Source organism: Trichechus manatus, unplaced genomic scaffold (assembly GCF_000243295.1).
Source record: "Trichechus manatus latirostris isolate Lorelei unplaced genomic scaffold, TriManLat1.0 scaffold00061, whole genome shotgun sequence".
NCBI classification, from domain to species: domain Eukaryota; kingdom Metazoa; phylum Chordata; class Mammalia; order Sirenia; family Trichechidae; genus Trichechus; species Trichechus manatus.
The window spans coordinates 6,196,535-6,214,102 of NW_004443997.1; the positions used below are offsets into that span (position 1 = coordinate 6,196,535).

A 17,568-nucleotide genomic window follows, 5' to 3' on the forward strand; every position below is an offset into this window, starting at 1 on the left:
AATCTTTATGAAAGCAAATTGCCACATCTTTCTCCTGCTGAGTGGCTGGTGAGTTTGAACTGCCGACCTTTTGGTTAGCAGCCAAGCGCTTAACCATTGAGCCACCAGGGCTCCTTACCTCAAACTAGCTTAGGAAAAAAAGTGAATTTTTGGCTCATTAAACTGGGAAATCCATGGGTGGATCAAGCTGCAGACCTGGCTGGTTCTAGGGATTTAAATGATGTTGTCCTTGGCCCTAATCCCTACCCTCACCCAGGGCGGAGTTAGCTGTTAGGTGCAGTAGGCACAGAGCCTAGGGCCCATGATATTTATTTTTAATGAATTTAATTTATTTTAATGAATTTAATTTATTTTAAAATAATAAGAAAAAATGAATATAATAACACATGGATTATATTCATCTTTTTTACTGATGTAGTCATAAAATATAACTTTTGATACTGTTTTTTAATGGAAGGGGCCCATAAAGGCAAAACGGCCCAGGGCCTATGCAAGTCATAATGTGGCCCTGCCATCACCCTGTTCTTGACTTTGCTTAACTTCCACAGGGCGGGGAAGTTGGCTTCTGGTGCCCCAGCTTCATACTCTTTTACCTTTTTCTGGTGGTTTTCAACTGGGAGTGATTTTGTCCCACAGGGTCATTTGGCAATGCCTGGAGACATTTTTAGTTGTCATAACTTGGTGGGGTGGTGCTACTAGCTTAGTTAGTGGAGACCAAGGATGCTGGTAAACATCCTGCAATACACAGGACCAAACCAAAAACCAAACCCGTTACCGTTGAGTCAATTCTGTCTCATAGTGACCCTATAGGACAGAGTAAGGTTTCCAAGGAGCAGTTGGTGAATTTGAACTGCTGACCTTTGGTTAGCAGCCAAACTCTTAACCACTGTGCCACCAGGGCTCCAATACACAGGACTATAAAACCCCATTGCCATCGAGTTGATTCTGACTCATAGCGACCCTATAGGACAGAGTAGAGCTGCTCCATAGAGTTTCCAAGGAGTGCCTGGTAGATTTGAACTGCCGACCTTTTGGTTAGCAGCTGAACTCTTAACCACTACGCCACCAGGGTTTCCAAATATACAGGACATCCCCCTGCAATACAGAATAATCTGGCCCAAAATGTCAGTAGTGTTGAGGTTGAGAAACCTTGTCTTATACAAACTTGCTGTGTAACCAATCACTCTAAAATTTAGTGGCTCCAAACAACAGTCATAATTCTGTGGGTTGCCTGAACTCAGCTGGTGGCTCCTGCTGCATGTGAGGTTGAGAGATTGCAATCATCTGGAGGTCGCCTGGGCTCGAATGTGCAAGATAGCTCACTCACAGGTTTGGCACCTTGGCTGGAAGGCTGGGCTCGGTTGAGACTCCAGGAAGGCTGGGCCCCTCTTTCTCTCCATGAAGTCTCAGGGCCTCTTGCTCTCCACATGGCTTCTCTGCGTGGTTTCTGTACCTCGAGGGTCAGCAAACTACAGCCTCAGATGCCTGTTTTATAAACAAGGTTTTAGTGGAACACAGCTCATTTGTTTATGTCTTATCTATTGCTGTGTTTGAGCTACGGTGGCAGTCTTGAGTAGCTGCAGCAGAGATCATATGACCTGCAAAGCCTAAAATATTTGCTGTCTGGCCCTTACAAAAAAAGTCTGCTGATCTCTGATCTATATGGTCTCTTCAGCAGGGTAGGTAGACTTCCTATATGGCAGCTCAGGGTTTTTCAAAGCACAAAAGTGGAAGCTGCCAGGCTTTCTTAGGGCTTAAGCCTAGAAGAGACAGGATTTCTTTGGCTGGATTCTATTGTTTGAAGTGAGTCATAAGTCCAGCCCAGATTCCATGTGGGAGGGAACTATTTAAGGGTATGAATTCAGGGAGGCATGGGTCATTGGGCACCATCTTTGGAGATTGCCTATCACACCCACCACATTTTTTTTTTTAATATTTATACATATTTATGGACATGATGAATTTAGTCTTCTGTCAAGTAATTTTTTAAAATAGTTTTTTAAATTTTTGTTGCTGTTGAAAATATACATAACAGAACATACACTATATATATACACTATATACATAATAATTTCTGCATGTACAATTCATTGAAATTGATTACATTCTTTGAGTTGTGCAACCATTCTTGCCCTCCTTTTCTGAGCTGTTCCTTGTCCATTAACATAAACTCACTGCCCGCTAAGTTTCCTGTCTAATCTTTCAAGTTGCTATTGTCAGTTTGAGCCCATATAGATAGATCTCAAAAGAGCAGAATGCTTAAGGCAGACTTTCTTTACTAGTTAAGTTTAACTATTTTTTGGTTTTAAGAAGATTTTAGGATATATTTTTGGTTTAAGGTTTAAAGATTATCTCAGGGCAATAGTTTTGGGAATTCATCCAGCCTCCATGGCTCGAGAAAGTTTGGATTCCATGAGAATTTGAAATTCTGTTCTGTATTTTACCCCTTTTGATCAGGATTCTTCTATTGAATCTTTGATCAAAATGTTCAGTAATGTTAGCCAGGCACCATCTAATTCTTCTGGTCTCATGGCAAAGGAGACAGTTGTTCATGGAGGCAATTAGCTGCACATTCCATTTCCTCTTCCTATTCCTGACTCTTCTTCCTCTGTTGCTTCAGGTGGATAGAGACCAATTGTTGCAACTTGAATGGCTACTGCTAGCACAACTTTTTTTCTCCCATTATCTATATTTAATCCTAGGAAAGATTCTGATTGGGTTTGCTTTGGGTCATTTGCCCATCCCTTGACCAATCACTGGACTGGGAGGTAAGTGTTATGATTGGTCTTATCTAGGTGCCCAGAGGAGTCAGGGCACAGTGATTAACGGGATCTCATGAAATAGAGGACGTGAAGTTACTCAAAGGAGGTAGCGGTGCTGAGTAGTTGTCATGGATTGAATTGTTTCCCCCCAAAATGTATGTCAACTTGGCTAGTCCATGATTCCCAGTATTGTGTGGTTGTCCTCTCTTCTGTGATCTGATGTAATTATCCCCTGTTTTTTGATATGTTATAAATCCTAACCTCTGTATGTTAATGAGGTAGGATCAATGTGTGTGTCTTAAGTCACATCCTTACTCAAGTCACACCGTTGCTTGAGTCACACCTTTTATCTTACAAGAGATAAAAGGAGAGAGATGTGAGCAAAGAGGGCAGGGATGTCACTACCACCAAAGAAGAAGAGCTGGGAGCAGAGCGCATCCTTTGGACTCAGGGTCCCTGAGCTGAGAACTCCCCAGAGATGGGAAGATTGATGCCAAGACTCATGGATATCTCCAAGGAACGCTGGGCCACAGATGTTGCAAGGAGACAAGGACCTTACCCTGAGCTGACGAAAAGAGAAAGCCTTCTCCTAGAGCTGGTGCCCTGAATTCAGACTTCTAGCCTTCTAAAGTGTGAGAGAATAAATTTCTGTTTGTGAAAGCCACCTACTTGTGATATTTCCGTTATAGCAGCACTAGATAACTAAGACAGTAGGCAAAGTCAGCTTATGTTCATTATGCAAACCTTATTAGTTCTCAGTTTCCTCATCTGTAAAATTGGGATAATCTACATCTACTGGTACATAGTAGACCCTCAATAAGTGTTAATCCGTAATAATAACTGTAAACCTCAACACTGTCTGAGGATTGAATGACTTAATGCCCAGACCAAGCATGTTACCTAGCATATAGGAGACCCTCAATAAATGTTACCCAATAATTATAAGCATAAACCTCAACAACATTTAGTGAATTGTTAATTCTCTTTAACTTTAAAATGCACTTGAGATATTTGACCGTATTTGAGTAATCTCCCATCTTAGTTTCTTAATTATTTAAATTCTCAAGTGGGAGGACGGGAGGGAAAGAGAAATTGTATGTTTAAGGAACCATCCACAGGTACCTTCTTTAGTCTTGAGACTGCCCTCTGTTTACTTAAAAGCATTGCATCTTCTGGAATCATTCAGTAACCAGGAGGCTAGGCATAGTGGAATGTAGACTTTTTAACAGAACTCCCTTCCAGAGAACTGTTTCATGCCTTTGAAGTGGCTTCCCAGGGAGTGTGGTTGAGAGGCTGGGAAACTAACTACATTAGTTGTTTTCATTTTTGAGTTTCTGTTGTGTAACATAAGCTTTGTTTTTCCATGTGAAGAAGAGTTTTACAGCTGCTACTGCCCAAGTTTCTTGAGTTTCCCCGTAGGGCCTGGATATTTTCTTTGGGATTTTTGGAGGAAATGGGACAGAGTATAGCCCTGAAGCAGTGCTTCAGGCAGAAATGCCCTTCAGTTTAAGCTGTGGGAAGGAAGGGGACTAGCACATGGGAACCAGGGAAAGGATTTTTGTCTTTCTTACACAGTTATATTCCCAGTGCCTGAAACAGTGTCAGAGTCCCTGGGTGGTTCAAACTATTGATGCGCTCAACTGCTAACAAAAAGGATGGAGGTTCACGTTCATCTAGAGGCACCTTGAAAGAAAAACCTGGTGATCTATTTCCAAAAAATCAGCCACTGAAAATCCTATGAAGCACAGTTCTACTCTGACACACATGGGGTAGCCCTGAGTTGGAATTGACTCAAAGACAACTGGTTTAAAACAGTGTCTGGTACATAGTAGGTGTTGAATGTATCTTTCTTGAATGGATATATTCTTATGTGAACAAAATAAGTGGCAAGACATTAAGCACAGTATGATATAATTTGTGTAAAAATAAACAACAGGTGTGATATTAAAACATGCACAGAGAAATGTTGGTAGTTGTCAAAGCTGAGCCCTTGGCGATTTGACAGAGTAGCTAGAATTCTGCCTTCTTTCAGCTACATTCACTGTAGGCAAAAGCTTCTGTATGTTTACAACTTTAATGTTGATGGGCAAATGATAACTTTAAAGGAGCCCTGGTGGTGCAGTGGCTAAGCGTTAGACTGCTAACCATAAGGTTGGCAGTTCAAACCTACCAGCTGCTCCATGGGAGAAAGATGTGACAGTCTGCTTCCATAAAGATTTGTAGCCTGGGAAACCCTACAGGGTAGTTCTACCCTGTGCTCTACGGGTTGCTATGAATTGGAAACGACGCAATGGTAATGGGCTTTTTTTTTCCTATGGGATTACTTTTTTTTTTTTTTTTTTAAACAGAAAGTTTTTTTTTTTTTTCCTAGTTGCAAACATAATGCAAAGTTAAATATAAAAGATCAACCATCAGAATTCTACCCTTCAGAGACTGCCATTGTCAACAGTTTGGTGCATAGCATTCCATCGTTTTCCTGTGCTAAAAAAAAAAAATTATTATGGAAATTTCTAAATATATCCAAAGGTAAAGAGAATAGTATAAGGAACCCCTATATACTCTTCAACTAGCTCCAGCAGTTATTGACCCTTTTCCGTGCATGTTCTAACATTATTCTTTTTTAATTTTATATAAAATTGATCGTAAGTGTGTAACGTTTTGCCACTAGCTTTGCTCACTTAGCAATATATTTCCCTGACAAATATTTATTGACCATTTAGTATGTGCCAGGTTTCATTTTAGGTACAATAATGATCAAAATAGTCAAAAATATACATCCTAGTGAAGACTGAACTACCTTATTCTTTTTAATGTGTGCTTAATAATCTTTCTACATCCCGTCTGTCAGTTGGTTGCACTGTGGTGGCTTACATGTTGCTATGGTACTGGAAGCTCTGCCACTGGTATTTCAAATACCGGCAGGGTCACCCATGATGGACAGATTTCAGTGGAGCTTCCAGACTAAGACAGACAAGGAAGAAAGTCCTGGTTACCTACCCAAAAATCAGCCAGTGAAAACCTTATGGATCACAGCAGAACATTGTCTGACTTATTTGATTTAGACACATCACCAGGAGGGATTCATTGCTGGGGGAAGACATCACGTTTGGTGAAACAGAGGACCAGTGAGGGCAAAGGAGACTCTTCGTGAGGTGGATTGGCACAGTAGCCGCACATTAGTGGCATGATCACCATGAATACGCCAGTGATCGTGTGGATGACTCAGGACTGGAAAACATTTCATTCTGTCGTACGAAGGGTTGCTATGTGTTGGAGTCAACTTGACGGCAGCTATCTATCTAATATTCCTTTATGTGGATGGCCTTATAGGTTGTTTCCACTTTCCTGTTGATGGACTTTCTGATCATTTTTCTATTGCAAACAGTGCTCCTCATGGGCATCCTTGTATGTATGTTTCTTAAGCACATGTGTTGTGTTTCTCTGAAAGGTGAATTCCTAGAAGTTAAAATGTTGGATTACTGAGTTTCAAAAAATGGAAGCCATAGACTCAGCTGTGTTGGCGTTTGCCTCCCAGGTCCAAATGTTTATCTGACAAAAGGGTTATTTGACTGCATTTTCATTATAGTGCCTTGAGTCTTTGTCTCCACCTCAATATTCAGTACCCCAAGGGTCCAAGAGAAGGTGTTTTCAAGATGACTGTCTGAAGTATGAGACGTGATTTGTGGGTGGGAAGACTCTAAGTACAGTGGAGTCCATCGTATGTGTCTTTAATTCAAGTGAATTCAGCTCTGCCTGTGCAACAAAAAAAAGCGTATAGAGGGGTAATAATTAAAATTGCACTGACAATTCTTCATCACTGAGCCCATAAGTGCTATAATTAAAAGTACACAGGGAGGAAGGTTGATGTGGTTTTGGGGTCACAGAAGCTTCTAGTATGTAGAGAAGTTGTGAAGTATTTTGTTTTTAATAATACTGTGTTTTTGGTGAAGCTTTACACAGCAGTTTAGGTTCCCATTCAACAATTTTTACACAAATCGTTCAGCGACGTTGGTTACTTTCTTCACAATTCGTGAACATTCTCATTATTTTAGTTCTGGTTGTTCTATTTCCATTAATCTACTTTCCCTGCCCCCTTGCATTCTCATCTTTGTTTTAAAGAAATTGTTGAATGTTTGGTCTCATGTAGATGGTTTTTTAAAGGAGTGGAATACTGATGAGTGATATTTATTTTGTGAGCCAATCTGTTATTTAGCTAAAAGGTGACCTCGGGCTAGTTTCATTTCAGGGTTTAAAGAGTATCTCAGGACTGTAGCCTCGGGAAGTCTTCCAGTCTCAGCAAGTCTAGTAAGTCTGGTTTTTTTTGAAATATGACATTCTGTTCCACATTTTTCTCCCATTCTGTCACGGTCTATCTATTGTGGCCATTTTTTTTTTTTTTTTTTTTAATAGCTGTAGGCTTGAACTTAGCGTCTTACCTGTTCACCTTAATATGCCAAAGCCTCTGGATAAAGAAATTGAGATTTGGAATGGTTTCTCAGAATTCTGAGGGGTGTTGTGGCATTTTTGCTGATAATGCAGCTTGCCTACTTGTATGGTTGAGATCTAGGTGATCCTGGTGACAGACCCGGAGTTATTAAGTTGGACAACGCCATAAGCACCTTCGGGGCCCAAGGCCTAATAGAGAATTAAGAGAAGTTGGCCTTGTGTGTGAGCAGTATGAAATTGGGTTCAACCCAGAAAGTTGCAAGCTAGCATATTTGGGGAATTACAATTCAAAACTCAAATACTTGAAAGAAACTTGGAAGGGGACAGAGAAGAAAGACAGAATTTGGCACAGCATTGACAGGGTAAAAGGAAAATACCGTGTGGTTTTCAGTTTTGCTTCTGAGGAATTCTCCATGTAGGCACTGTGTTTACAGTGGTCACGATTAATTTGTGTGACTCCACCCACTACTCTTGCCTGATTCCCCAAGGATCCAAGGGAGGGCGTTTTCAGGATGACTCGAGTTAGAGATGTGGTCTGTGGGTGGGAAGACTCCTCATACAGTGGAGTCCATCATTTATGTCTTTGATTCAAGTGACTTCAGCTCCACTCATGCAACAAAAAAAAAGTGTGTAGACGGGTAGTAACAATGAAAATTGCATTGGCAATTCATCGTTATTCCACTCAGTGACTGTGGGTGAGTATGAAATGACTTTTCCCTTTGTTGGACTCAGCCCCTCTCATTGTGTGAACAACTTGCCAAGCTGACTGTGATTCTAGAACATATTGCCTAACTTTATCTGGTGTCTAACCACTGCGATCCTGGTGGCGTAGTGGTTAAGTGCTTGGATGCTAACCAAAAGGTTGGCAGTTCGAGTCCACCAGCTGCTCCTTGGAAACTCTATGGGGGCAGTTCTACTGTGTCCTTACAGGGTTGCTATGAGTTGGAATTGACTTGAAAGCAATGGGCTTAGCCTTTGAGATGGTGATCTGCTCCAGTGCTGAGAAAATTCCAGTCTCCATATGGGATTTCAAAACGTCTCTTGGTCTTCAGTGTGGCACCTTTCCGAGAGATTCCCCAGGATAACTTTGGTTATATGGGTTTCTTGTCTTCTTTCGGAGTGTAACCCCTTTAAGATGCAGTTCCCCTCCCTGTAAAGTATAGGAATGAATTTTTGGTTAATCACTTCTATTCCCCTCCTTTCTTTTCTTTCTTTTTAAAATAATTTATTGAGGTGAAATTCACATAACAAAATTAACAATTGTAAAATGAACAATTCAGTGGCATGTAGCACGTTCATAATGTTGTGCAGCCAATCACCTCTATTTACGTAGTTCTGACACATGTTCATCACTTCAAAGTAAAGCCCATTAAGCAACCTCTCCCCATTCCCCTCCATTCTTGCTGGTCTTAGAGTCGTTGCACATCCAGTGATGCCCAGTGTAGTGCATTTAGAATGTTAATAAATGTTATGCTAGTTTCCAAATTTGCCATCCATTTAGTTCATACTTCAGACATTGAGGAGCTATGATTGAGATACTGGACTTGGAAAAAGAATAAGACGGTATGTTAAGAAAAAGGTAGTTGCAAACTGTCTAGACATGGGGCATGTTAGCCCTGCAGAGGCACCATTTGATTCCTTCGACTAAAGCTCCCCGCCCCCCCCCTTTTTTTATTTAGCACTGCCAGATATTAAGGCAAAGAAGACATTACTATTACTGATGCAATCCTTGGAAGCTAAAATTTGGGCTAGTGGGATACAACTGAGCAGAGCCCAAGCAGTCAGAGTGGAATGATCTGGAATTAGCTCTGAAGTTGACTGAGATAGGACTCATGTTGTATACATCACATTATATATTGGTTTAAATGCTCGTAAGTGTGTTTGACTAAATAAACATTGCCCTGCAACGATCAGAGAGGAAGAAAAGCACAATTTGTGTCTTCCCCCCATTTTCTAAGTCTACAGGATTCGAATTACAGCTACCATGGAAACTGTACTTTGGAAATTCTGGAGCCCTGAATTTTAACTTAACATAAAAAACACTTTTGTGCTTATAATTATTCATGATGGAATGAGAAAGTGACTAAATGTCTTTTGACAGTGAGGGAAGACGTAAGAACATTTCTCTCTCTCTTTTTGCTTTCATAAAGATGCATCTATTTGAAGCACCTTGTGTACCTGGGAGTAACTCTTTCCTCTTTTGCAGATTCCGACACCATAGCCGAGTTACAGGAGCTCCAGCCTTCTGCAAAGGACTTTGAAGTCAGAAGTCTTGTAGGTTGTGGTCATTTTGCTGATGTGCACGTGGTCAGAGAGAAAGCCACAGGGGACATCTATGCCATGAAAGTGATGAAGAAGAAGGCCTTGTTGGCCCAGGAGCAGGTAGGAGCTTTTCAACATCATGCCCTTTTGTTCTAGAGTGTTCATTGCAGAGACAGTAATCCACTGGGTTGCATCTGGGATCAGTAAGCAGGTTTCCCTCTATGACTTTATAGTTAATGACAGTTACATGGGGAGAAAGGTCTCTTGTGTTCTCCACTCTTCTTCTTGAATTGATACTGGCTAATTTTGAAGGCTTACAAGTTCCCCTTGATGTCTTTATCATGTATCTATAGTTGTGTTTTATTTCAGAACCAACTTGGCCTTTTAACTAATGAATTTAAGATGATCTTTCACCACCGTCAGCTGGGGATTCAGGGATATGCTTATGGTAGGGTGAGCAAGATAGTGTTTGCTTTGGTACACCCTTTATATGTTTGTGTTGTGGATATGTGTATTTGTTGTTAAAACAGGCCTTTGAAGAAATTAAACATAATTGTTTGTTATGTGGCTGGTTGCTTATTTGAGAGTACGTGAGAAGTTTTCTTTTCGGCCATGGTATTTTCTTTCTTTTAAACAAGGCTGCTGTTTCTAGACATGGCAATTCATTTACCATGTTTCTAGAGAGATAACCATCAGCCTTGAAGCTCAGAGAGTAATTTATTAGCTAGAGACATTCAAGTGCACATAATGGGCCTGATAATGTACCTGGCTCTGTGGGAAGCCCACAAAAGGAGCTAGAGATCCATGGCCCTTACTCTTGGGGGTTTAAAAATACCTTGGAAATTGGAGGAAAAATGCAAATATGTAAAGCGGTGCTTAACCAGCTAATGCATCACAGAGGGGAGAGCAATTAGCAAATTCACCAACAGTGGAGTGTGGAGAGAGATGTGAATGTACAGGGGTGTTGTGAGTCAGGTACAGATAGGAAAGGTTCACAGAGCTGAGAGAGGAATAGGTTCTGGGCAGAGAAAAGTGGTGGGAGCATGCCCACAGTTCTGGAGTTTTGAGTTAACAACGCCGTGCAGATAACTTTTTGTTTATCTTCTAGTGGCTTAGAACAAATAGATTGGGGAATGGAGAGAAATGGGGACATTTGGATGGTGTGTCAGGAGTCCCCAAGACCACCCCCGGGTTCGATAATTCACTAGGAGAACTCACATGACTCAGCATATAGTTGATTTGTTACTGTGAAAGGATGGAAGCACAATCAGCAAAGGAAGAAGGCACATGGGGCAAAATCTGGGGGAAACCAGGCGCAAGCTTCCAGAAGTCCTCTCCCAATGGAGTCACACAGGACGTGCTTAATTCCTCCAGCAATGAGTTGTGACAACGTGTGTGAAATGTGGCCAGCCAGAGAAGCTTATTAGAGACTCATTGCCCAGGATTTTTATTGAGAGATGGTCGTGTCTGGCCTGTACCCAAATTCTAGACTACCAGAAGGAAAGCAAAGGTTGAGCATGAACCACATTGTTTGTACAAACCGTTTAGGTGTAGTGAGCCACCCTCATCAGTTCTGGGAATGGTGGGAACCCTCCCAAATTCCAGGTTCCCGGGTGCCAGCCAAGGGCCAACCTTGCAAGCAGAACTTTGCATGGGGAGCAGTCAGTCCTGCTATGGTAACTCTTATCTGCACAGGTGTGGAAGGGGTAATTGGTAGGAAACCCCAAGAATTGTGTTTTGGAAATCCAGTTTCGTTTGTGAGGCATTTGGGGATCACTTAGGCTTGTTGAAGAAGGAGGTTGGGATCAGAGTCTGGTCCCTGAGGACCCAGTGATTTTTTTGAGGCCCACATTAGAGAGGCAAAGGAGGGCAGGAAGCTGCTAGTCAGAGTCCAAGAATGATGTGGGCTGCATTTAGGAATGAAATGTGAGCAACATCATAGAAAGGAAAAATGACAAGACATTGCAAAAATATGGAAGAGAGGAGTGGAAGGTGCTCAGATATTATTGCTAGAACTAAAGGAAGGAAGGTATATTTACAATTATTTATTTCAATTTTGAAAGAATCACAATTTATAGAAGAGTTGTAAGTACAGTAGAAAGAACTTCTTTCCCGAACCATTCAAAAATAAGTTGCCAAACTGATGTCCGATTACCTCTGAATACTTCCTGCAAGGACATTCTCCCACAGAACCACAATCCAACCATCAAAATCAGGAAAGTAACGATACATTACACCCACAAAACCAAACCCGTTGCCGTTGAGTCGATTCCGACTCTTAGCGACCCTATGGGACAGAGTAGAACTGTCCCATTAGGTTTCCAAGGCTGTAAATCTTTACAGGAGCAAATTGCCACATTTTTCACCTGTGGAGCAGCTGGTGGGTTCGAACTGTTGACCTTTCGGTTAGCAGCCAAGCGCTTAACCACTGCACCCCTTAGACCCCATTCAAGTTACACGAATTGTCCCAATAATGTCATTTATAGTAGATTTTATTTTTTAGAGCACTTTTCGGTTTATAGAAATGTTGCATGGGCCCTGACAGATGGTTCTGGGCCATCATGGTTCCCTCTCCCTACCACCTGGCATAGATGCTCACCTTGTTCTGTTTGCTTAATTAGGACTGAATTTAGGAAAGGAGGTGAAGAGGAAGAGCAAGGCATTTAAGTTTAAGGAGGTGAGTTGACTTTAAAGATGTTAAGTAAATAACTGGACAGGTAATACATGGATCTGGCAAAAATTGTGAGCAAAGTAGGCAAGTGACAGATTTGTGGAATGTCAGGCTAAGTGATGGCTCTTTTAAAACTAGAAACATCAGTTTAGGCTTAAAGACAGAGGAAGGGGCTTTTTTTTTTTTCCCCCCACCAGTAGCTCTTTTTATTGTAATTGTCTAAAATATATCTTTTTCCCCCAGGTCTCATTTTTTGAGGAAGAACGGAACATACTATCTCGAAGCACAAGTCCTTGGATCCCCCAATTGCAGTATGCCTTTCAGGACAAAAATAGCCTTTATCTGGTGAGCCTTTACATCTCTCTCTCTGGAATTAATCTAGTGCTGACATACTCAGATATCATAGTTGTCACGTGGAATGTGGCTCTTGCCCACTTGGTCCACAACACCTCCACATTCATTCAGTTACTTTCCTGACTTTCAGATGTCTCCTTGTTCTAAAGATTAAGGGCTACCCACTTGTCACAGTTTATGGTTGGATATTGTGGTTGTGGCTTAAAGGGCAATAATGAGAAGTCATTTATTTGGGAATACAGTCATGTGCCACGTAACGTGTTCAGGCAACGTCGGACTGCATGTATGTCCATGGTTCTATAATGTTATAATAATAATAAAAAGAAAACCTGTTGCCATTGAGTCTTTGCAAACTCATAGTGACCCTATAGGACAGAATAGAACTGCCCTGTAGGGTTTCCAGGGAGTGACTGGTGAATTCAAACCGCTGACCTTTTGGTTAGCAGAGGAGCTCTTAACCACTGTGATTAGAGAACGGGACATAGCGGATGTGACCTCAAAAACAAAGAAAAATTCTCCAGGCTATTAAAGGATCAGCAACACTGATAGCTACAAGGCTAATGAAAATGCGAGAGGGATCTATATCAGATGTGGAGAAATTGCTAATGACGTGGATTCAGGACCAAACAGAAAATTGAATCCCTCTCAGGACACTGACTATCACTGCTAAGGCAGGAAGCTTGTTAGAGATGCTTAAAGAAAAAGCAGAACCAGACTGCAATACGGAGTTTAGTGCTAACTCTAGGTGGTTCAAGCGCCTCGAACAATGTTTTTCACTGTGTAATTTGAAAGTGAGTGGTGAATCTGCAAATGCTGATGTGAAGGCAGCAGAAGAATTTCTTGAAACCTTAGATAAACTAGAGCCCTGGTGGCACAGTGGTTAAGAGCTCGGCTGCTCACCAAAAGGTCAGCAGTTCAAATCTACCAGCTGCTCTTTAGAAACCCTATAGGGCAGTTCTACTCTGTCTTGTAGGGTTGCTATGAGTCGGAATCAACTTGACAGCAATAGATTTTAGACAAACACACAACGTCGAAATCACATAATGTCCTATTTCACAGAATGTATCGTGGATGTCAAGCAACCCATGACCGTAGTCCGTTATTGCCTTTAATAGAATCTTGCTTTAATTAAAAAAAATTGAAACAATGCATGCTTGTTATTAAAAAAAATGCAAGTGCTTCAAAAATGTATAAAATAAAAGGGAAAGTCCTCTACCTTCCTTTCTAATCCCTCCCCCTAGGGAAACAAATGTCATTGGTTTCATGTCCTTTCTGCCTCCCAACTATGCCAAACAGAACACATATCTCTGCATCTATAGGTGTAACAAATGTATATAGTTTCTTTTGTGAAAATGGTATATGTTACTCTCTACCTTGCTCTTCAACTTGCTTTTTGCCTTTCAACAATTTATCTTGGTAAATGAAAAGGAAAAAAAACCCAAAATAGAGAAAACAAAACAAAAAAACCAATTTATCATGGACATCTTTTCCACATCACTACACGCAGGTTTGCCTCATCCTTGTGAACAATGGCATAGATTTTCCCGACGTGTGTGTAGCGTAACTTTTAGAATCCTCAGGTTCATTATGGGGCCTTGCTCAGCCTCTGGGTGGTTTAGTTTCCTAACTAACAAAATTTTTGTTCAAGATAGTTTTTGTTTCTGATTTAGCCCTTGTTGTTGTGGAGACCTCGTGGTGCAGTGGTTAAAGCGCTCGGCTGCAACTGAAAGGCCTGCAGTTTGAACCTAGTAGCCACTCTGCTGAAGAAAGATGTGGCAGTCTACTTCTGTAAAGATTACAGCCCTAGAAAACCCTATGGGGCATTTCTACCCTGTTACTACAGGGTTGCTGTGAGTCTAAATGGACTCTATGGCAATGGATTTGGTTTGGTTGTTGTTGTATGCAGTCAATTCGATTCCGACTCATAGTGATCCTATATAGGACAGAGTAGAACTGCCCCATAGGGTTTCCTAGGCTGAAATTTTTCAGGGAGCAGACTGCCAGGTCTTTTCTCCCACAGAGTGACGGTGGGTTCGAACTGCTGACGTTTTGGTTAGCAGCTGAGCTCTTAACCTTTGCATCACTAGGGCCCTTGATTTAGCCCTTACAGCCAGACTATCCCATTGCCTAGAGTGAAGATAGACTTTTACAGAAGCCCACATAAAGAAATAGGGTAAGTGAGAGACAGATTTTCATTTGTCTTGAACTTCCAGTAGGCATTTTCTTGGGGACATCTGTATTTCTGACCTGGAATGAACAGCTTGAATGCCTTGGTATCATATGGGTTGAGAACCCAGTGCCTATAGAGAAGTGACCCCAGTCCCCACCCCAGACTTCTGAGAGAGGATGTTCTCATAGGAGTGTGTTGCCATGCTAGCCCTCCGCTGCCCCATGCTTCTTTCAGAACGTTCACATTGTGCCTGTGTGTTCATGGCCTGAAACATTCTTTTCCTTGAATATTGCTCTTGAAACTTGGCTTTCTTGAGACCTGGGGCGTGAGCCCTCATCTTCACATATGACCTTGAGGTGTTTCTAGGGTCACCGATGTGCTAGAACGTTTGCTGCCTAGTGAGGCATCTGCCTCGTGCTCTCTGTATCTCGCGGAGCTCATCTTGTTTGAATGCATTGACAGGCTTCTCCATTAGCCCTCAGAAAAATTCCCTTGAAATAGTGGGGCTTTTTGGTTTGTCTTTTTTGTTTGTTGTTGCTGTTTTGGATGTTTTAATTAGAGCTCTGCAAGAAATGTAGAACACCAACCTTGTGAGGATAAACTTCATTTTGGAGGAAGCATGGGCAGATCTGGAGCTAGGAAGGGCTCTGGTTTTTGTTAAAAGTTGAGAGTCCACCATGTTCTGGTCTGCCTTGCATTGCTCCGTAAGCTGGCATTCCTCTTCCTCTGGGCTGAAGAGCTCAGTTTCTTGATATCTAGTTTCATGGAGCCCTGGTGGTACAGTGGTTAAGAGCTTGGCTGCTAACCAAAAGGTCGGCAGTTGGACTCCACCAGCCACTCTTTGGAAACCGTATGGGGCGGTTCTACTCTGTCCTATAGGGTCACTGTGAGTCAGAATCGACTTGATGGCAATGGGTTTGATTGCTATTTATTTACGTTTTAGTCTCATGTAGCTTCTTCTTGGAAGTAATCCTTGTTGAGATGCTTGGAGATTATCACACCATCAAGGTCGATTTTGGTAGAGATGACAATGACAAATTTTGCTTGGGTTCTATGTAAAGGAGCTCAGTTGAGGACTAGTGGTCCAGTGACATGTGGCAAACTACTGCTCAATTGTTTCAGAGAAACTGTTGCTTGTCCCCATAGTGGCCAGTAAGGATGGTCAGAAGGGCCCCAGGAGTGATGCTCACTTGCAGTTTTCTTTCACGTTGACTGTACTTGTTGTTTTATTTTCATGGCGCAGCAGTTTTCAAAGTGCATCTTAGTAGAGTAATAGCTGGGCATTTTGAGAGTTTTAACCACTTTGATGTCACTGTTCTTTTCACCACCAACTGGCTTTGTCACAATGGACACATGGATTTTGCTGCTGTTGACTTCTGCTTGGACATACCTTGTGGATTGGGAATATCTGCTGATACCTCTGGCTAGGACAAGCTCCTGGCTGCACGAGACTTCCTTTTCTTGGGCTTTTTGGCTGTGGGGCTTCCCTCTGGTTGTTGGCATTGGCACCAGCATTCTTAGCTTCATGACTGTCTCCTTAGTTTTTTCACCTTCCGTCTTGCAAGATGGGAAAACTTAAAACAGCTATTTCCTGGAGTTCTGGTTGCCTTAGCACATTGATACCTGGGTGCAATGACATTTTTACACCCTTCTGTAGTAGCTCAGTTGGGTGTTACTGATGGGATTTTGTAATTATTTCCTTGTCTGCATTCTTTTCTCAAGTACCCTGGCACTTTGGAGTAAAATGCTTGCTAAGGGTATAGTTTTCATATAAAAATCCACATTTAATATAGGAATTAAGATAAAATTATAAGTCCACCATCCCTTATCTGCAGTTCTGAAATACCCAGAGCTCTGGAAAAGCTGAAGTTCTTTTGTTCCTTATGTGGCATTAAAACCTGACTTGAACTCAGTCTGTGGCAAAACCTGACCCAAACTACCTTAATTCATTCCCTTTAGTGCGACTATTCCTACATTTTGCTGCAAAAGTGAATGCATTTGATTTTGGGGGGATGTCCCAGACCCTACTGGGAGTATTACGTAGTATGTAATCATTTTCCCTTTCTAAAATCTGAAATTTTTTTTGTCTCGAAACACATCCTATTGCTAGATAAGGGGATTGTAGATGTATATTGGGATGGTAAAACACTGAAATTCCATTTACCTATTGACCACTTATCGATCACTAAACCTTTGAAGTTTAGAGAAACTCACCTATCACGGTAAGCACCCCTGACAGTTGAAGATTAATTTGTAATGCAAATGCAGTTTAATTAAAGATACAGTTTAAGTCGATGAAAAGAAAAAGTAGGATTCTACCTCTGATAAATCTCCCAAAGCTGCCTCTCCTCTCCAATCCAGCTCCTACTGTGTGAGTTCCAGTTGCCATTCTCTGCTGCCTGCATTACTGTGATACCCTCCTGCGTGTTCTCCCTGCCATCTGTCTTGTCCTCTCCCCAGGTCTCCTATACACTGCAGCCAGAGTCATCCCCCTGCCAAGACCCTTCAAGACTTCCTGCTGCACAGCAGCAATTCGAAAGATTAGATAGGAACGTTAGGGGACAGTGAGTTCATGTTAACAGGGGAGGAACAACTCAGAAAAGGAAGGTGAGAATGGTGGCAGGACTTGAAGAATGTAATCAATGTCACTGAATTGTACATGCAGAAACAGTTGAATTGGTGTATGTTTTGCTGTGTATAGTCTCAACAAAAAACCAGAACACATGTCCTAGTCCCTCTTCAATCCATCTGGATCTGTTGTAGCTGGAAGTTTTCTTTTTTTTTTTTTAATTGTACTTCAGGTTGAAGGCTTACAGAACAAATAGTTTCTCATGAAACAGTAGTACACGTATTGTTTTATGACATTGGTTAACAACCCCACAACATGTCAACCCTCTCCCTTC

The 17,568-nt window shown here is 41.6% G+C and overlaps 1 protein-coding gene across 2 annotated transcripts in view; it reads left to right on the forward strand.

Annotated features, from left to right (window-relative positions):
- The window catches only part of CIT (citron rho-interacting serine/threonine kinase), a 180,839-nt gene that overhangs the window by 6,272 nt on the left and 156,999 nt on the right, over positions 1 to 17,568 (forward strand). For both annotated transcript variants that reach the window (XM_004379026.1, XM_004379027.1), the window contains exons 3-4: positions 9,415 to 9,590; positions 12,385 to 12,486. In XM_004379026.1, the coding sequence (XP_004379083.1) occupies positions 9,415 to 9,590; positions 12,385 to 12,486 (278 nt within the window). The remainder of the gene's footprint in view (positions 1 to 9,414; positions 9,591 to 12,384; positions 12,487 to 17,568) is intronic.